At 41.1% G+C, this 22,176-nt stretch overlaps 1 protein-coding gene across 1 annotated transcript in view; it reads right to left on the bottom strand.

The window, feature by feature from the left end:
- Positions 1 to 22,176, bottom strand: part of adamts17 (ADAM metallopeptidase with thrombospondin type 1 motif, 17) — a gene marked incomplete at its 3' end in the record, with an annotated part of 111,832 nt that overhangs the window by 66,564 nt on the left and 23,092 nt on the right. The window contains exons 4-7 of the mRNA XM_083900887.1: positions 15,335 to 15,510; positions 13,629 to 13,712; positions 12,738 to 12,895; positions 6,874 to 6,917 (exon numbers count right to left, since the gene is read on the bottom strand). Coding sequence (XP_083757013.1) covers positions 6,874 to 6,917; positions 12,738 to 12,895; positions 13,629 to 13,712; positions 15,335 to 15,510 — 462 coding nt within the window. The remainder of the gene's footprint in view (positions 1 to 6,873; positions 6,918 to 12,737; positions 12,896 to 13,628; positions 13,713 to 15,334; positions 15,511 to 22,176) is intronic.

The raw sequence follows: 22,176 nt of genomic DNA, 5'->3' as shown, positions 1-22,176 counted from the left end.
GTGACCTATTCAATGCTGGTCATTGAAGGCCGTGAAGATAACAGAAGAAGTCAAACAGCAGCCACATCTTCAGACCCTATATGAGAAAATCACCATAATCTTCACATCAAATCCCAGAGTCTTCATCCATCAGTCTGTAAAAAAAACGTAAACAAACACGGGCAAGGATCGATTTATGTGGGTGGCTTATTTCTTTTCTTCTTAAAGGTGATTGTGGGCTTGTGATAATGCCAGAGCCGAGTTCATGAAATGGATTATTCTGCATGAATGATTTTTGGAATTTATCCCAGGTGATTTACGAGGCAGCTACTTTTGAATTAAGCATTATGAAATGTTGGGTATGCTATCTCTGATGAATTATCTGGTGCGGTATAGAGGCGTCCAAGGCCGATCTCCAATCTTATCTTGACCAAGACCGTCAACATTCCTCACCCTTATTACCAGAACCAAGAGTTATGAGCTGCCAAATACTGCAACCTCCCTTTTACAGGCGCAATTAATGATTAGTGCAGATTTCAATGTAATGCAGAGGTCTCTGAAAGGTCGACCGGGAACTGGACCCAGACGCCCCCTCCTGTTTGGACGGAGGGTTTGTCCTAACTGGTCCAGAAAATTCTGTTTTTAGTCAACAAATCAACATAAGACACAGAATACAAACTTAAGTATATTTGCATGAATTCTATTGATCTTCTTCTACCTATGACCTTTTAGTTGTGCATCAAAAAATGGCCACAGCAGCAAGTGTGATTTCTTCACACAGTAGTTTTAGTTGTTAATCGGTGGGAGAAAATCTATACAATCAGCAAATGTGGCCTTTAAATGGGCAAATGTGGCCATTGACTCATTATTTTTGGAACTAACCAGTCACTACCATGGTGTCCATCTGTAAAAAACAGCTAAACAGTGGCCGCCATGTTGGATGTTCAACAAAAGCTGCTCGACTTTGCTTCGCTGTCGTCATCACGTTAAGCCGGCCTCTACCATGCCCGAGCGTTGAGTGGCTCCCTTTTATTTTCTAGGAGATTCTGAAGTTGGCAGGACGCTGTCAGACTTGTCCGGGTTCACCCAGGCTAATGTTGTGGACATTTGCTAGAGGACATTTTCTACACCATCCAAATGTTCACTGTGCATAATGTAGATGTTTGAAAAGTTACAACAGATCGACAACTGTGGTTTCTTGGAATCTCGTTCCACGGCGGCATTTATGTGTATTTAGGCGCCTTCTGACACGGAGCTTGAGACGCCTGGCAGAGTTTTTGGAGCAGCACCTTAAATTAGGGCTGTGATTATAGTGAGGCTCAAAGTGGGTCACACACTTTGGGCCCGCTCGCACAAAGAGCAGGAGTGTTCTCATTGTGCAGTGAGATTAGCAGGCTGAGAGTATTATGGCAGGGCAGAGCAGTGCACGGCCAGGAGCTGCCACCACGCCTCATAACACAAAGCACTGCCTCTGTCCACATCTACTTCCATTACCTCATCACTGTGTGCACACTGATAATATGTGATAACGTGTGGGAAGTCCAGCTATGTAAGGTAAGACTGAGATAAGGAGCTGATCCATTCATTCATCTTCTACCACTTTATCCTCCACATAAGAGCCACGGGGGAGCTGGAGCCAGCTGACATGGGGCGTAAGGCGTGGGTCACTTTCTGGACAAGACTCCACACAAAAAGGCCCTCGGTCCGTATCGGTGACCTTCTTGCTGTGAGGGAACAATGCTAGTTTTTGAAGTGTAGTTATATATAAGGGGAACTGAAATGGTCTGTTTTAAAATTGAGCTTCTCTAGTCTTAACACGACACAGGGTTCCCACACCTTGATTGACATCAAATTCAAGGTCTTTTCCAGGACCAATTCCAATCAAATTCAAGGACTGAATGTGCTGACACAGCACTCGATTGATTTGCAGCACACTCTGCATCTGGACAAGTGATTGTCCTTGAGATCTTGGTCAAAGTCAGTCTTTAATTTGCCTTTGGTGATACAAAGATCTTAGAATTTCCTCAACATCACGCTGTCATTTGCTCTCTCTTGTTTTAATTTTAGTGTTGTTTCTCTCATTGTCCTGTCCTGACACCACGTTTGTCCTGCGTAGGCCTATACGTACCACACTGTAGCTACTTAGGGCCACATTATTCTTCTTCGACTGCGTAATGCGTTATCCAGCTGCGTAACCACGGAGACGCCTCGAGCCTTCATAGTTCTCCGTCGTGGTGCCAGATACGCACTGCAATTTCCCGCCCGATCATTAGGGGTCGCTACGCAAGGTTGTTGTGCTTCTTGCTACAGTGAGCAATGGCGTACGAGAGGGAAAGACTGTTGTTGTTGTTGTTGCAGCTGAATAACATTGAAACAGTGGCCGTTTCTCACCTGAAATAAATATTTTCTGTGTCCCGGAACTCAGTTTTAAGATCATTTGAGTGGAGAAATTGGCCATTTAGAGTCTAAACATGTGCTGTATGTATTAAGATATGACGTATTTATAGTTTGGCAGCGACGTTGTCGGCGGTGATCAGCTCCGCCTCTGTGGACCCTCTGTGCTCACTGTGAGCCGGCACAGAGCAGCGTTATCTCGGCCTGTCCTGAGGACCAATCGTAGCCCTTGCCGTCTCCGTTGTCCCTTGACGGAGTGACGGACACTTAAAAAATATTTCGTGCAGTCGGAGACGACGCAGAGGCTCTTCGACAGGCTCTACGTCGACGCAGAGTCTCTGCGTAACCTACGCAGAGCACTTTACGCAGGAGTATAAATTGGGCTTTAGTCAAGTTCTTCAAATATTTCTACAATCTGTTTTTCCTTGGGTTCGACTGAAATTATTTAAGTGTCAAATTCTGTATGATTGGGTTAATTTGTAGAAATGTAAATTAAAATGATTGACATCAACCAAGGTAACTCTTTACTCTGTTCTGCTCAAGGATGCAGCTAAAAGGCTGTGTGAACTCATTTGACAATGGCTATAATCCAACATTTGATTATATTTAAGTGACAGTTTTTAACATTAAACTGTGGTGAAGCTTCAAATAGAAAGATCTGTTGCCTTTTATTCCACAATGTGATGTTCCAATTTTCTCCGTCAGTCCCACTGATGTCAACGTACGTGACCAATCCTTCAGCCTGTGTTTCCCAAGTTTCTCAGTCCCTGCTTGATACTCTGAATATCATAGACATCCTATTGTGCAAATCCACCTCCTTCCCATCTCTAACTTGACCTCCAGGACCTGCAGGGAGCGTCCGCTGAAAGTTTCCACCAACAGATTCTGACAATCCTATCTTCTATTCTCACTGGGTCGTACATTTGATGGGGAATATTCTCATCACCAGAGTCTTCTTGCCAAGGCATTCTTCTGTTGCGAGCTCAGTAAATGTTGTCATGCACTTCCCAATGATCTCTCCTTGATGAGCTGCAGGATCTTGGCTTCCTCCTCGCAGGCTGGCTCTGGATTCTGGGTGTTCCAGACCATCTCCATATGTTAATCACCATAATGAACCATGTAAAACAGCAGGGCACTCCCTAATTTACAGACCCCACACGTTTTTTATTGGACTTAAAGGTGTGAGCTGAGTGTAAAACACTGCTAAAATCATACACTGCATGTAAAAGTGGATGCAGTCTTCCGCTTGCAAAACAAACTCCTATTGCGGAGGCTCAGGATTTGAGATTTGAATGCCGCCATGTCAGTTTTGAAAGCTGAAACTCGCAGATGAAACCAGATGATACTCACGCTGGTTTTCCTCTAAATATGAACATAGTTTACAGAATTGACATCATGTTGGTGATTCAGAGCATTAACTCATCAGGAAAATGTTCTTCTACTTCATACTTCCTAGGTTTGACTTTTCCAACAGAAGACTATGTCCATTTGTATATACTACTACTCTATGTTTTAGGTAAGCTGGCAAATAGAGGGCAAACCCAATCGGCCCAATATTCCTTTCACTTTGTGATTTTCTCATAAAGGTGACATAGAGTGGTCCTGTTGCACATATATGTTAGTTATGGAGGTCTACTTACATATATTAACTTGTTTTTACGGTCAAAAACCTCCTAGTTGCTGTAAACGAGCCGATAGAAATCCTCTTTTCTGACGGTGTTTTTCTGCTGCGATGTTTCAGAGTGAACTTTCACCCCCAGAAGACAGAGTCTTGTGATTGGCCAGTCCTATTCAGCACATCCGCTCTCAGAAGCGCAGCTCCCCCCTCTGGAACGGTGGATGCACTGCTACTTATTATCAAAACATTGTTTTAACAATGTCTAAAAATAGCTTCTTCACGACTCCCCGCCGCAGTCCCTTTTATGACTTTGACCCGGAGTCAGAAGACACTGTCGCTCACGAAACACCTCCACAGCGGACGTTATTCTTCTTCTGCGGTTCAATGTACGCAACCGGATGTGCCCGGACTAGTGCCCGGAGCAGGACGATCGCCTGTTCAGGAGAACTGCTGTTTACGTAACTATTACGGGATTTTCAGTGATCTCGTTGAGCCCGAAATTACAATAAAACACAGCGTTCTCAGCAATGGCTGAACTGTTTGTTTCGAAACAGGGCTTCATAAACAATGTAATGACGCAGATACTTAGCCCTGTAAAGGGTTAAGTACATTTTTCTGCACACTCAAAGGTAAATAAACTAAAAGGACTGACATTGTAACTGCTCTGCTCTGCTGTCAGGGACAGGACACATTATTAATGATGTGGAGGCAGATTTTAATTTGTGGTCCCACGGCTTTTGCAGAGAATTGAATTGCGAGTGTTGAATATCAAACCTGCAAACTGAAACGCACAGGAAACCGGCCGCGGAGCCGCCCTGGCATAAATATCCAGTATCTCAAACCCAGTCACTCAGGACGACGCAGGACGTGTGAAACCTCCACTCACTCGTCAAAAGTCCAGAGCTTCATGTTGCTACAAGGATTCTTTTTTTTTGTTTCTTTCTGCCACTAGTGAAACCTCCCTGTTTTCTCTATTATGTAATGTTGGACCTTTTCCACGCGCAGTTGTGATTTATGTCCTTACAAGTCAAAGACCTGGCCACGGGCCACGGAAGCCACAGAGGTTTGCTTTTGTGCTGCTGCTGCTGCTTTTCCCTATTTGACCACACAAGCTTGTTTTGTGGCTATATTTAGTTTACCGGAGGGCACACACACACACACACACACACACACACACACACACACACACACTTTCAGAGTGCAAACATCGATCCTTCTTTCTGTGTCTAAAGGGAAATTCCCACCTTTCATGAAAATCAAAGAGGTTTAAAGGTGTAATTTATGTGACACTTCTTCCGTCTAACAAACATTTCACAGCTTTTCTTCTCACGTGGAATTCAGTCAACTGCACAACTATTCATTTCATTCTGACTGTGTTTCATTTACAGTGTAGGGACTGTGTGTATGTGTGTGTATCTGCATATCTTTGTGAGCACAAAAGAAAACCATATAAATGAGAGAAAGAGATCGATAGCTAAGTTTCTATTTTGAAAAACCACACAAAACGCCAGTTTGTGTTATTTGTGTACAGATTATTTTTGTAACTTCTGGGAGAAAAAGGCAGCTAGCCTCAGCTTTTATTTATGCAAGTTATTATTTTGTACAGTAAGTAAGTTTTTATTTGTTTTGAATAAATAGATGTTAACTTTTGTCTTAAGTTTGCCTTTGTGTGATCACATTATCTTATACAAACTGTATTGTTTCGATGCCATAATTTGCCTTAACACACTATGCATTGAATCACTTTTTGAATCGAGAATCGTTTGAATCGAATCGAGATAGATAGATAGATAGATAGATAGATAGATAGATAGATAGATAGATAGATAGATAGATAGATAGATAGATAGATAGATAGATAGATAGATAGATAGATAGATAGATAGATAGATAGATAGATAGATAGATAGATAGATAGATAGATAGATAGATAGATAGATAGATACTTCAATAGATAGATAGATAGATAGATAGATAGATAGATAGATAGATAGATAGATAGATAGATAGATAGATAGATAGATAGATAGATAGATAGATACTTCAATAGATAGATAGATAGATAGATAGATAGATAGATAGATAGATAGATAGATAGATAGATAGATAGATAGATAGATAGATAGATAGATAGATAGATAGATAGATAGATAGATAGATAGATAGATAGATAGATAGATAGATACTTCAATAGATAGATAGATACTTCAATAGATAGATAGATAGATAGATAGATAGATAGATAGATAGATAGATAGATAGATAGATAGATAGATAGATAGATAGATAGATAGATAGATAGATAGATAGATAGATAGATAGATAGATAGATAGATAGATAGATACTTCAATAGATAGATAGATACTTCAATAGATAGATAGATAGATAGATAGATAGATAGATAGATAGATAGATAGATAGATAGATAGATAGATAGATAGATAGATAGATAGATAGATAGATAGATAGATAGATAGATAGATACTTCAATAGATAGATAGATACTTCAATAGATAGATAGATAGATAGATAGATAGATAGATAGATAGATAGATAGATAGATAGATAGATAGATAGATAGATAGATAGATAGATAGATAGATAGATAGATAGATAGATAGATAGATAGATAGATAGATAGATAGATAGATAGATAGATAGATAGATAGATAGATAGATCTCAATTATGAGGAACTGGTTAAGTTTGGGACCAAGATTTGAGTTGTGGTTATGGTTAGAATTAAGGATAACAGTTTGTCAAAGCATGTCCTGTTTGGTGAGGACATTTTGTCTGGTCCCAACAACTTTAAAGACCTGTTTTTTAAACTAGTTTTAGGTTTAGAATCCTGTGTTTGTGTGTGTGTGCATGTGTGTTACTCACCCACTGTATCGCAGGGTTCGTCTTTATGGACGCAGAAGTCTGTCCTGAAAAAGAAAATAGAAAACAGTTTAGTTTACGGTGTCCTGCTCTACGTTAAACTCAATTTTATACACAGCAATTTTAATAATGATTCAAATTGGACTAAATAGTTCATAAAAACAGATTTTCTTTCTGCTTTACAGCGTCTTTAACGGTCGAGTCGCGGCAGCCGCTGAGCTCGTGTTCAAAGACAAAGATGATACGCGGGTTCATTAGCGTCTGTGGATCGCGTTACACAGGGCCGTGTCTTTGTAACGTGGAGGTGAAGGGAACTCTACCTGAGGGGCAAAAGCAATTTAAAGTGAAGCTTTGACAAAAGCCGCCGCAGGATTCAGGATCTTTTCCATCCACAGTTCCACGATTCTTCAAACCCGCCGTTACGCAACAACACGACGTCTCACTCCGCTGCAGAAAACTTGAACCTGATTCAACTTTTCTTTTTTTTCTTTTTCACAGACAATCCTGCATTGTTTTCCTGGAGCCCACCCATGTTGTCACCTCTGTTCTGTTGACAGACTGACGCCATTCACATGGATTCCTGTGCTGCACAATAGTGCGTTTTTTATTTAAAAACCCACCGTCTACGGCTGGGAAATATATCAGCATCTATATCTATATCTATATCATGACGCGAGACAAGATATGTGTGGTCTGAGATTGTGGATGTCGTCATATGATGATAAGGTATCTGTGATGACTTTTCCTGGTTTTAAAGGCTGCTGCATTGATAACATCATATCTATTATATTGAAGAAATGTGTAAAATACAGTCCATGAAATAGACATAATTATATTAGAAAAAGAGTCACTCAATAACATATCTTTAATTTTAAAGCCTAATTATATGAGTTACAGCAGAATTTGATCATATATTTATAGTCACTAATTGCAGGTAAATATCCTTCACTTCACGTTAAAGCCAACTAAATAATCATGATAATTCATGATTCCAGAGAAACAAACTGTGTGCAGCTTTATATCCACATATATCTCATACATCAGGATATATTGATTAAAAGTCCAAAGTCCATAGTTCCCTGCCGCTAAATTCATTAACTATACATTTTCCCATCTATGTACCAGACTAAGTGATTTTCTAATATTTTTCTGCTTCTTAAATGTGAATATTTTCTAGTTTCTTTGCTCCATATAATAAAGAAATCATTCAAACTGATTCATTTTGGTTGAGAACATCATCATTTCAACACTGCTCAACATTTTCTCATACGTTATGGACCAAACAATTAATAGAATACTCCATGGATTAAACAATAATAAAAATATCCATTAGTTGCTGCCCTAATTTGTTTTACTAATTCAAAATTATATGAGGTTTTACAGATATGGCTGTATATTAGTCGTTATAGTTTGCACAAACTTGCTCCTGCACAATACATGTATTCATGTTTGTTGGAATGGGATAAAGGTCATTTTGTTTTGAAAAATTGTACAATAAAAAACACTGTATTACGTATGTGGCCTTATAAATCTGATGTTAAACGTGCTGAGATCAGGCGTAACCTTCAGTGCCTGGCAAACCTCTTCCCCGATGACAGACCAGGTGTGAAGGGAAAAGCCTGAAGTCGTAAATGTTGAGAGTGGCAGGTTTTTTTTCTTTTTTTATTATTTTACGACCCTGGCTGACGCTGAGTGTGCTCACACTACAGTGACAACAGTGGAGGAGGAGAAGTTCCCACTGACTCACGGCAGTCCTCGTCTACATGTGAACAGCTGCAGGTCCCACAACGGGAACCGGACCTTCACAGGTCGTAGGTGACAACATGTGTGAGGAAATATGAATCATGTGAGGGAATTAACTGCACTGAGGTTGGAGGTTGGGCTGAATTGAATCCAGGTGTTTCAATCAGGCTTCGGTCTCTTAGCCCTTTATCTCCAGTGAAGCGCAATCTTGTCGCTTCATCATGTCTTTGTATGATGAAGCTTCACTGGAGACAAGTGGGAGAGTGCTTTTGTGTCCCTGTGCACAAAGCATAGGTTACGCAGAGACTCTGCGTCGACGCAGAGCCTGTCAAAGAGCCTCTGCCTCAGCCTCCGACTGCACAAAATATTTTTTAAGTGTCCGCCACTCCGTCAAGGGACAACGGAGACGGCAAGAGCTGCGATTGGTCCTCAGGACAGGCCAAGATAACGCTGCTCTGTGCCGGCTCACAGTGAGCACCGAGCGTCCACAGAGGCGGAGCTGATCCCCGCCGAGAACGTCGCTGCCAAACTATAAATACATCATATCTTAACACACACAGCACATGTTTAGACTCTAAATGGCCAATTTCTCGCCTCAAATTATCTTAAAACTGCGTTCCGTCACACAGAAAAGTGAGAAACGGCCACTGTTTCAACAACAACAGTCTTTCTCTCTCTTTCTCTCTCGGACGCCATTGCTCACTATAGCCTGAAGCACAACAACCTTGCGCAGCGACCCCTACTGATCGGGCGGGAAATTGCAGCGCGTATCCGTCACCACGACGCAGAAGTATGAAGGCTGGAGTCGTCTCCGTGGTGACGCAGTCGGAGAAGTATAATGTGGCCTTGAGTCCTGCCCTGATCTTTAACCCCATCAAGCACCTTTGGGATGAACTGCAACAGAGATTGTGAGCCAGACCTTCTCGTCTGACCTCATCAATGCTCTAACATCAGTGGTTCTCAACCTTTTCGAGTCGCGACCCCCAATTTAACATGCACGGCTGTCCACGCAGTTCGTTGTTGTAAATGTCAGCCTCTCCTCCAGATGTCGCTATAAACTACTTACTTCACCTTTAATTTTGATTAAAAAAAAAAAAAAAGTTATATTTTTCCAAAAGGATTTGGCGACCCCCAGAAATCATCTCGCGACCCCAATTGGGGTCGGGACCCCAAGGTTGAGAAACACTGCTCTACATAATAAATTCACCACAGAAACATTTCTGACCCGGGACCAACTCCATATTAGTCCTACATATGTGTTTAAATATGTCATTCCAGTCCCTGTTGCTGTAACGGTCAGGAATCTGAATACTTTTATCCACACAGTGTATGACTGCCCATGTGTAAATGGACCAAAAAGCCTCAAAAACTCATTTAACGTGGATGACCCGGCATTAAAATACGTCCTGGATGCATCTCCTGAGACCACCTGTGATCGGATGTTTCATTGCTGTCCATAACATACGCTTCAAACCGCGACGAATGTCTTCAAAAACACTGTCCACTTATGATCCGATCCCTCACAGTGGATGTTAACGCCAAGTCTAAACAGATCGAGGACTCAGATATTTGCACAGGTGCAGGACGCCGTTCGCTGACAGCGCCACGCTCCTGAAACCACCCGATCCTCGTTATACGCTTTTCCTGTGGGTGACACGAAATCATCTCGACACCAATATCAGATACCGTGTTATTTCCTGCTTAGAGCCTATTAATAAGCTGTAAGGGATGGACTGCTGGCGCGACATCCACACTGGCACGAGCACACACATGCAGGACCCAGAGCAACCACGCGCAACAGGAAACCCGAGAGTGTTCTGACGGCTGCTGGCTGCATGGACTGCTGCGGTCCTCACAGACGGAAGGCTCATGACAGCGGTGGTGAAGGGGGAGGGCAGAGATGTGAGGGCAGATCGGGTTTGTTCTGAACAACCTAAAGAACAAAAGGCCACTGTGTACATGCCCTGCTGCCTCCGCTCCGCCCGTAAAAGGAGACAAGACAGAATCTATCAGCAGACACGAGCACTCGTTTAAACAAAAGGATTCCTTTCAGCCCTGCTCCCTCTTTCTGTCTCTGCAGGTAAATGCTGCACAGAGTTGCATTTCCTGTGAGAAATCAGCTGCAACTGGGGTCTCAATTATCCACAAGTAACATCGGTGAATGAAAACTACAAGGTGCCCCATCGTGTCCTTTTTAGTTTTTGACAAGCACGAGCCAATTAACGTGATTGTGCAAAGAGAATCCTAATGAATAAGGAATCAAATAGGAAAAAATACATTTTAATTATTCCCGTAAAAGTTTAATGAGAAATGTTCTTGTGTCCCAGGATTAGAAAAACCCAATTTCCCCAGTGAGATTCCTCATGGGTAGAGATGATTTCTTGGACATAAGTTTGTCAAGATTTCACCAGAGCAGCTGGAGGAAGGAGAGGTTATTAAATGAAGCAATGCCTTGTGGGTTTTAGACTTATTCCAAGTCCAAATAAACCTGACAGTGGTGTTGTAGACAAGACCACACTCACCAAGACCAAGGGTGAATTCCAATTCCTTGCTTAACCCTCAATCTCAAAAATGCGCTCCCTCTAGTGCAAGTGCTGTCCCGATTCTCAGAAAAATTAATTTGAGGGGCAAGTTTAAGGGTTGTATCGCCCTCAATATTGAGATTTTCCCGAGACCACCCTTGGGAGCAAGGGCTACCCAGAATGCATTGCGTGTTTTGACATAACAAAGATGGTGCCAAAAGCAGCGAAACGAGTACACTACAAATGAAGTATTTTCTTTGTTAATAGAGATATAAAAATGATGAAAACTATTGTATTATCTTAGTTTATTATGGATTACTGACGTCATTGTTGCGTAACATTAATTTTTATTTTACAATCTTTTGTCAATAGTTGGCCGGTGTGGTTTACTTTTCAATAAGCCGTGGTGTGTGGTAACTGTCAGCTGAATATGTCCGTGGTTGTGGTATTTGTATGAGTATCATCTTATAACTAACTGACAACCTAATAACTTGACTGACAAATGGATCGTAATAAATAATCGTGACGTAAATGTGTTCTTCTTCTTTTTCTTTTTTGGAGTTGACAGACTGGACGCAGCTTTCGCGTTATTATGCCCCCTACAGTCTGAAGATGTATCTGCATTTAAGGAGTGTCCCATTTCTAAGTGACAAAATAACCCTCAACACTTGGTTTTGAGGGCCAGTTAAGATTAAGGGTTGAGCTTGAGGGTTAAGATTGAGGGTTAAGATAGGAATTGGAATTGGCCCTAAGACCAGAGTCTACTGAAACCAAAACAAGACCAAGAACCAGAGAGTAGTTTGAGCAAGAAAAGACCAAGATTTTTAAGGACCAGGACACAGTCAAGACCAACACTGAGACCAACACAAAGGCTAGAGTCTCCTAAGAGTTTGCAAGACCAGAGTGTACTCAGGGCAAGACCAAGCCTTTTAATGATCAAAACCAGAGTGTTTGAAGACCAAGACTTTTAGGGACCAAGACCAGAGAGTATCAAGACCAAGACAAGACAAAGGCTTTAAGGGACCAAGACCTGCATGACCAAAACCAGAGTCTACTGAGAACAAGACAAGGCCCAGACTTTTAAAGACCAAGCTGAGAGGGTTCCAAGACCAGGACAAGGTCAAGACTTTTGGGGATCAGGACTGAGTCAAGACCAGCGAGTAATGATGAAAGGACTGGAAAGGACTCCGAGCAATACAAAACCAAGCCTTTTAACAATCAAGACCAGAGAGTACCAAGACAAAGAAAAGGCGTTTAGGGACCAAGACCATGTCATGACCAAGACCAGAGCCTACTGAGAACAAAACAGGAACACATGATAACACAATACCAGAGTGTTATCAGGGCATCCCAAGGTACAGTTTCCAAGTAAAAATATGCCAAAGTCCGACAAAGACCTTCAAAAGAAAAGTCTCCAGAAATGTCTTGATATCTTAATGTCTTAATATCGCACTACTTTAAAGTACAACAATGTCTCATTTAACATCTAGCAAGTAAGTGAGTCACTTTCCACCTCATCTCGTTGGTAACGTTATGATCCAGTTATGATTTAACTGTGTGGACAAAAGAGTTCATCCATCCAAGAAAGTGTGTGCCACATACCTGGTGACCAGCACGGCTGTGTCCACAGGTGGGATGTCATCTCTTCCACCAGGAACATGGTTGGTGCCCAGGTACCGTGGTCCACCGAACTCCTGATACTGCCAGTGACAGAAGCTTTCCAGAGACCGTTCTCCGTGATGACCCACGTGGAGTTTGTCCTGAGTAACAGACACAGAGAGCACATTGACCTCATCCACCCATCAACTGTAGCTTTAAATGCGCAGCTAGCTTATAAGAGGCTGCAGAAACAAACATTTCAGAGTTTAAAAACCTTACCAGTCTTGGTAACGTGGACTGCAATAGCTGACTTTATGGTTTATGGATGAATGTGCAATGTCAGGGTGGAACTTTTGCATAAATCTTGTGCATTTGTGCAATAATGAACATTACGGTTTGACATCCTGGTGTAGAACATTCCTTGAACGTTACTTTGGTCACAACCTTCATTCAACCTTTTTGGAACATTCTCTTTCTGGTTCCCAGAACATTCCCCTAAAATACTGTATATGGATCAGTGGTAGAGTGGGCAACCTTACAAGTGAAGGGTCGAGGGTTTGAACCCAGGCTCCGTTTAGTCTGCATGCCGATGTGTCCCTGAGCAAGACACTTAACCCCAAGTCGCTGCCGAATGGGTGTGATAGATGTGTGATTTAAAAGGTGCTAAAGTTATTTTGGAGTTGACTGTAAAGGCATTTTAGAGTAAAAGAAAGAATCTCTTTTCTTTTCTAGGGGCATGAAAGAGATTCCGCACTTTCACACACACACACACACACACACACACACACACACACACACACATGCGTGGGTGTGGCCAGCATCTGCTGAGAGTCAGGTTGTTGGGGTCGACACAGAGGTTAAGAGAGGTCACAGGGAGTGAGAGGTCAGGCTTACTGGGCGGTTGTGAAGCATCACCAGCTTGGTGACGCGAATGTTGATCCTGACTCCCAGACTCCGGTGGTGGAACATGTTGTAGACCTGCAAGAAATAAAACAAATAAAGATAATATCATGATAATATCATATTGTGACTTAACTTTTGTGATAATATCGTATTGTGACTTAAATATTGTTATAATATCATATTGCTGTTACTTAAATATCATGATAATATCGTACTGTGGTGTCTCTGGCGATTCCCACCCCTACTTTCTAAGCTAATAATAGAAGTAATGGGTTACAATTACACAGAACTCATAGTTACACACATACACACACACACTCAATTCAATGGTGAAGCAACAAATCACTGCTGATAGAAAAACAGATCAGCTGCTTCTTCCTGTGTCCGTCTCTCCTCTTCCCCCCTGTCCTGGCCTCTAAAGCCTGAGCCAAAGCTAAGAAGGTTCCCCTGAGCTGTTGCGAGTACAAAGCAGGTTTGTACAGTTGGCTGAACCTGACTTGTTGTTGTACACGGCTGCATGGGTGACAAAACAGGGATGTGGCTCTGGCTCGTCTCCATATGTGCTGGAGAACGGCCAGCACCCAGGAGATTTGCAACATGAAGTTTCTGCAGCAGGACACGAGAAACCTGGGAACCTGTTAATGTGTGATTTTGACAGAATCCAAGTGTGTGATCATCTGTGACAGACTTTTACGTCCAGTCTCTCGTATTATTAAGTCATTGGAAGGTTCACGTCACTGCTCTTTTATAGTCCGACTGAGCTGTCTGAGAAATCATGGCAGTATTTTTAAAGGTCCAGTATGCAATACCATGGACGCAAACATACACTATATATACAAGACGTTGGACTCTAGGTCCCTTATCTCTAATGAAGGACAATCATATTAAGACATTCTTTCAACTCCAATGTCCTTTTCTGTCCCACTGCACCAAGCAAGGAATATAAAAAGATATGGTTTGACTTTGAGTTTGTTGTGGAAGAACTTGACCCCCGCACAGAGCCCTGACCTTTAACCCCACCGAGCACCTTTGGGATGAACTGGAACAGAGATTGTGAGGCAGACCTTCTCTTCCACCATCAGTGTCTGTGACCTCATCAATGCGCTACAGAATTAGGCCGGGTAAAAGGTTTTCAGTGAGTAAAATAAAGTGAATTTAGAGTTTTTTGTTGTTTTTTTTAGTCGCTTTGCTGAAATATAGTGTAAACATTAAATAAATAAATGTATAGCAAGTACAAATCAGTGATTTATCAAGTGTTTATGTTTAGAACTGGGGTTTACTATTTACAACAGGACAGTGAACACAACACAGAGACTAATGAAGTCATCCATGTTATCCTTGGATGTTATCCTTTTTCCTTCACAACAACTCAAAATAAACCAACACGGTTGGATTATAATGGAAGATCTGCATCATGGATATTAGAGGAAAATGTTTCCAGCACCTCACTGAATCCATGTCACATAGAATTAAGACGTTGGTATGAGCAGCGTGTTGCTCCGAAAAACAGCCCTGTTAGTGTATATTTAGACAGCAAATATCTGTTTCCTGACATCTTGTGAGGCACAAATGTTGTATATTAGACCTTTAAAGGTTACAGACTCAGAAAAAAGTCTGTGTTTACACTGAGACTGAGAAAAATATCCCGTTTTCAAATCAAAACATGCGGCTCGTCAGAGTCTGGACTGGATTCTTACCATGTTCATCACGGTCAAGAGGAACCTCTGCGCGGCCTCGGCGCCGTGATACTGCACCATGTCCGAGTCGGCCACCACCACCGTCTCCACTGTGTAGGAGTCATGGAGACGGATGGCGTTTCTTTTCCCGCGACCATCGTCGGCTGCTTTTGACCTCTTCTCCTTTTTCTTCGCAGCTACAGATACGGAATAAAAAAAACAAAACAAAAAACAACGTTAGAAACACCAGAGGGAGAAGTAACACAGTGCTGTGAAGAAAGTATTTTAACAACACAAACGTAGAACTAATCATCTGTGATTGGCTGTCAAGGCAGTTTTTAAAGTAAACGTGACAGATTTTAAACAAAAGGCTCAAGTAATGTGACATCATCTTGGTGGTTGATAATATTTTATGGCTGGAATGGCAAGTTTATGAACTGCTCAATCTCCCACACCAAAGACCATAGAGAAAATTACGGTGGCCCTGAGGTGCAAAACACAGACGCAAAAAAAAAAATGCAAATCACAAATGCAAATCAAAAAACACAAAACGAAAACCACAAGTGCAAAACCAAAAACACAAACGCAAATCAAAAAATTTGATGTGATTTTTTTGATTTGCATTATTTTGTGTTTTGCACCTCAGGGCCAACGTAGAAAATCAACGGTTTCAGCTTGCAGGGATTCAAGAGGTACTGGACTCCCGCTGCCTCATTTGTTCAGTGTTTGTCACAGAGGTGAATCCACATGATTCCCAACATAATTCACAAAATAACACATTTGAACTTAGTGGTGGAGGCGGCAGTGGATCAACAACTCCAACCCTGATGCTGTGAGCCGTGATGTAAAATCACTGAGTTCCTCTGTGAATTTGGTTAGAGAAGGTAAGTAGTTTACAAAGCGACACAAACTTCAGCTTTTAAGTGGGAAAAAGGCCTTTTCACAGTGAAATCCAGTAGTTAATATAGACTTCAAGATACCGTGTACATCAAAGCAGCCATAATTTTAGTTTGGTGAAACTTTTGTTAAGTGGCTGAAATCTGCTTTTACAAGCACCTCAGGTTAGTTCCTGGGAATAGAAGTCAGCACAGCTAACAACCACACTTCAAAAAAATAAAAAAAAGAACTATTCCTTTAATGCCAGGTCTGAACAAGGCCCCTATTATAAAAAACACTGTAACAACAGCAGTCTTGCCTGGGAGCGACAGCTTCCAGAAAAGGCGACTGACAGCGAGTGGCCTCACATCAAATTAAAACCAAACCCACCTACGCAGAAAAAAGAAACAGGAGAGGAGGAAACTTTGTAATAAAAGAGAAAAGAGGACGCGATGGACTCACACAGAGTCAAATAACACAGGGCTTTGAACTGTGAGAGCCTCCTCACAACTGCAGGGGAACAGGAACCTTTGTGGGAGAACATGAGCTCATACAGTGACTGGACCTCTGCTGCTGCTGCTGCTGCTGCTGCTGCTGATGCTGCTGCTGATGCTGATGCTGCTCAAGCCTGAAGTAATTACTGCTGTTTAGAGACTCACAGATGATGGTCACAAAGTGAACTTCCATGAGTGTCTAAAACAAAAAACAAGACCCAATCTTTCCATTAACCCATTGGTTCTCAAAGTGCGGCCTGGGGGACAATGGCGGCCCGCAGAAACATTTCTGGCGGCCCTGCAATGAATTACAGTTGATAGTTTTAATCCAGGAGTTACTAAGCTTGTTAAATGTTTATTGGACATTACTTGATACAGACCAATAAGTGTAAACAAAAATACTGGGTATTTACCTGGTTTCTATATGGTGAATTTTAGTGTATTATCGTGTTATAAGCTGGTAATAAGTAGGTAGCTACAGCCCCCAATTACTAGCTATTTACCCAGTAAATACATGGTAACAGAAATGTGTTACTTGGTATTAACCTGTAATTAGAAGGTAAGAACAATGGCCAAAATACTGGGTAATTAGCCAGTAAATTATAAAGCGTTATTATATTAATGCTTAAATTACATTATATTAACGTTTTTTTTCCTTTGGTGCCCCTCAGTCCAATGTTGGGTTCCTAAATTGGCCCTCAGGTATCAAAACTTTGAGAACCCCTGCATTAAAGGGGAAATAAGTAGTTTATAGTGCCATCTAGAGGAGAGGCTGAAATTTACAACAAAGACCTGCTGCTCTGCGCTACGGTATCCGCAGCTGGTCAAATGTCGTCCTTGTCGTCTTTCTCCATGTCAGCAGATGAGGTTCGTGAGGCGAGGGAGAGGGCGAGCTACCGCGGCCGTAGCAGACGAAGCGGAGAGAGTGGAGGCGGGACTTCAGCTACAAGTAAAGAGATGCTTGATTTGTTCTCTCGCGTTTGTCCTTACAGGCTCCGGTAGAAACATGGCGTCTCACTGCTAACAGTGGCTATGCAACCGCGGTCCGCGACCATGTTATTTAACATGACTTTTTGAAACACTACGAAAATGAAACAAAAACTATTATACAGCGACTAGACAATGCAGGAGCACATAATATGTATAAAAAAGTGGATTTTGGGTTATATAAACCCATAAATACTACATATTGTACCTTTAACCTCTTTGACTTCTTTCTTCTTCCTCGTCATCATTGCAGGAATTATCACGTCATATCTAAACACATACTCGTGTAAATAATGAGCATGTGGAGCATCAGGAACGGTAGAAATATTAAAAGTTTCCGCTCAGTCACCTTGAGTCCAGCAGCTGCTGATCGCAGACATAATTCCCGTGCGTGTTCTTTAATAAGCAACAAGCTGTAAAGACGCGCTGAACAGCTGTCGGACACTTGGTGAGACAGTCGGACGGCGTCAGATGGAGAGAACGCCTCTGCTTCCATCTCTGAGCAGGTGTGCATCATTTCTGCGATTAAATAATCAGCCTGCTCAACTGTGACACGCGTCTGGCTCTGAAATATTGTGATTAATGAAATGATTCTGCTTTTCAGCACTGGTGAATCAGACAGACAGTAACTGGAGAAGTCCTCACGCGACGCTTGTCCACACGGAAACAGAACTTTCCCGGCACGATCTTTTGTCTTTTTATTCTTAAAACGTTTTCTGTAAACTCAGCATTGTTTCAAGAAATGTCTTCATACACACGAGAACCCAGAGAATGACCATGAAACGCAAAACACTCGAGCTGAGACAGTGACAGATTTACCTGACTCACCACAACATGCACACTTTAATCGACTTTATTCAAAAGATTCAGGGCTTTTTTCCTTTTTTTTACGTGAAATGTAGCTTCAAATTGTGCCCAATATCGTATTGTGACGTAAATATCATCATAATATCCTATTATATCGTGATAATATCGTATAGTAACGTAAATATTGTGATAATATCATATTGTGACGCGTAAATATTGTGAATAATATTGTATTGGGAATTAAATATTGTGATTATATTGTGATATCGTATTATATTGCAATAATATCGTATTGTATCGTGATTATATCATATAGTAACGTAGATATTGTGATAATATCATATTGTGACGCGTAAATATTGTGAATAATATCGTATAGTGAATTAAATATTGTGATAATATCGTATTGTATCGTGATAATATCATATTGTGACTTAAATATCATGATAGTATCGTATTACATCATGATAATATCGTATTGTGACTTAAATATCACGATAATACAAGATTGTGACGTAAATATTGTGATAATATCGTATTGTATCGCGATAATATTGTGATACTATTGTATTGTATGGTGATAATATTGTCATCGTGGTGTCTCCCACAGACTGTCCAATATCAAACCCAGTGATTTTTACCGATATCTGACATTATTATTTATGTATTTTAATTGAACAATTATTTACGGTGTCAAATTCTCACAGAGGTAGAACATGTGATGAGGAAAACATGACAAAAAAGAAAGAAAAAGATGATATAATCGCTGATATCATAGCTGATATCATCGCTGGTATAAAAGCTGATATAATTGCTGATATAATTGCTGATATAATCGCTGATATCTTTGCTGGTATAATCGCTGATACAGTGTTTTCTTGCAGTAAGTCAAAGCCTGTGAAGTTTACACGGCTCAGTCACTCCTCATATTCCTCCAGGCTCTTATGCAATATGACACACTTACCTCGATCCAAGCAGACTAAACTGCTGCAGCACAAAGAATGCATGAGAGAGGCAGAGAGAGAAGGAGAGAGAGAGAAGGAGAGAGAGAGAGAGAGAGAGAGAGAGAGAGAGAGAGAGAGAGAGAGAGAGAGAGAGAGAGAGAGAGAGGTTTTCATGTTATGCATTCCTCTGGACATGGAGGTGGAGAAGAGAACAGAGGAGAACCAGAGGAATGGAACAGATGGATCAGAGAGAACTAACAGAGTCCAGACAGACATGAACGCCAAGGAAAGAATCTATAATCACAGCTCAGGTCAACAGCTGCTGACATACATATGTACATATATATACAAATATATATACACACACGTACAGTATGTTAACTCTAATAATCTCATCATCTGTGTGAGGCTACTCAACAACACTGATGCTAATGTCAGATATCTCTGGAAAAGTGTTCATTTGTTAACAAAAACTATGGCGAAGTTATGTCAACAAATAGAAACAAGACGAAAATGTTAGTTAACTGAGGAGAGAAGCATGTAAATCCAGAAACGCATGCAGAGGCTGGTGTGAAAGACAGCGTCCTGATGATGCGTTGACACCGGACTCGGCCCAAATTTGTCACACGACAGGTTTACAATGCACAGGTGTGTTTGTGTCGGCCGTATATATTATCGTATTGTGACTTGAATATTGTGAATATTATTATATTGTAACTTAAATATCATAATAATATCGTATCATGACTTAAATATCATGATTATATCGTATTGTGACATAAATATCGTGATAATATCGTATCATGACTTAAATATTGTGAATATTATCGAATTGTGACATAAATATCATGATAATATCGTATCGTGACTTAAATATCATGATAATATCGTATTGTGACAAATATCGTGATAATATCGTATCGTGACTTAAATATCATGATAATATCGTATTGTGACAAATATCGCAATAATATCGTATCGTGACTTAAATATAGTGATAATATCGTATCATGACTTAAATATCATGATAATATCATATTGTGACATAAATATCGTGATAATATCGTATCATGACTTAAATATCATGATAATATCGTATCATGACTTTAATATTGTGAATATTATCGTAATGTGACATAAATATTGCGATAATATCGTATCATGACTTAAATATCGTGAATATTATCGTATTGGGATTTAAATATCGGGGATATTTTCGTATTGTCAGTTGTTATTGTTATTTGTTATTGTTAAATGCAGAAAAACGTGACAAAAAGAAGAGAGAAAAAGATGAGTTCAGCCACTTGCTGATAATTGCTGAAAAATTTGCTAATAAAAATCACTGATATAATCGCTGATACAGTGTTTTCTTGCAGTCAAACCTGTGAAGTTCACACGGCTCAGTCACTCCCCAACTTTTGCGAAAAATTCCACTGACAAGACACCGCAATGGCGCGATCAGCTCGACTCAGAGCTGTACGACGCTTGTCACATGTATTGTGTTGACACAGTGTGACGAGTTTCACTGTTAAATTCGGGAGCTCCGTTATGGATGAGCGATACTTTCTCGTGGTGTTGTGAAACCACACAAGACTATGCAGACGTTTCCACAACAGAGATTGATGGTGAAAAGAAATACTGCGTTACTTCCAGCACTCCCGTGATGGGCGCGGAGTCGACTAAAACTAGACTAAAACTAAAAACATCTGCGATGACTAAAATATGACTAAAACTAATTGGTATTTTCATCATAAGATGATAACTAAAACTAAATAAAATAGTGTTTCCAGGACATTTTCCAGTAGATTGAGGACTAAACTCACTGTGAGTTCATTCAAACGTCAATGACCGAACATCCTGCACAGAAGAATCACAGTGTAGAATATGAACGTATGAGAAACTGTGTCATAATTAACCGACAGACGGAGGCGATACAGCCCGACACACACACGGCTCTGCAGGTTTTTCTTCTTTCCTTCTAAAAAAAAAAAAAAAAAAGGAGGTTCCTCTTACCGTATGACCCAGATATGAACATATGGAAGACATTTATTTACACAGGTTGTCAGAGGTGCTGGTGGTCTTCAGCTCGGGTGGTGTTACGTAACTCTGGGGGGCGCAGCTCAGTCGTCAGGGTCAGGACTGCTCACCACGTCTGAGAGGACGTTTTATTCAGTGGTGATTTGTCTTTTCTGCACAAATCACAGTCAGATCAGAGCAGACCAGACCGCACGTCTTCATTTACAGAGGGATTGTCATTGTTCTTCACCTCGTGTCCACAGTTGTCGGGGCTACGTCCACACACCGGGGGGCTGTCAGTTCAAATTCAAATATTAAAAACCTGTCGAGAAGTGAATCAAAGCATCTGAAGCCATTGCAGAATCTGAAATATCTGCTAAAGGAGTGGCGTGTCATGTCAAATTCATTCACACTAGAGCCCTAAATCTCACACATTCTGCTCTGGACGCACCTGTCGTCCACACTTCCACCCTGAAAACAGAGACGTTTGGGAAAAAAAAAAAAAAACTCTGGGGCTTCGGCATCGCTTCAGGAAACATCTTCATTCGCGCTAAACCCGGCTCATTTCTAATCCTCTGCTGATCCTGGTCACTCCCAAAGAAAAGCTCAGCATCTTCAGCTCTGCTCTCGTCTTGAAGGACAGTGTCTCCAAGTCATACACCATAGAAGGTCTCACTACCTTCTAGTAGACCTTCTACTTTTACCTTTGCAGTTATTCAACCGTTTAGGGATTACGTTA

Source organism: Microchirus variegatus (genome assembly GCF_963457635.1).
Source record: "Microchirus variegatus genome assembly, chromosome: 14".
Lineage (NCBI taxonomy): Eukaryota > Metazoa > Chordata > Actinopteri > Pleuronectiformes > Soleidae > Microchirus > Microchirus variegatus.
This window is presented reverse-complemented; position numbering and strand designations above follow the sequence as displayed.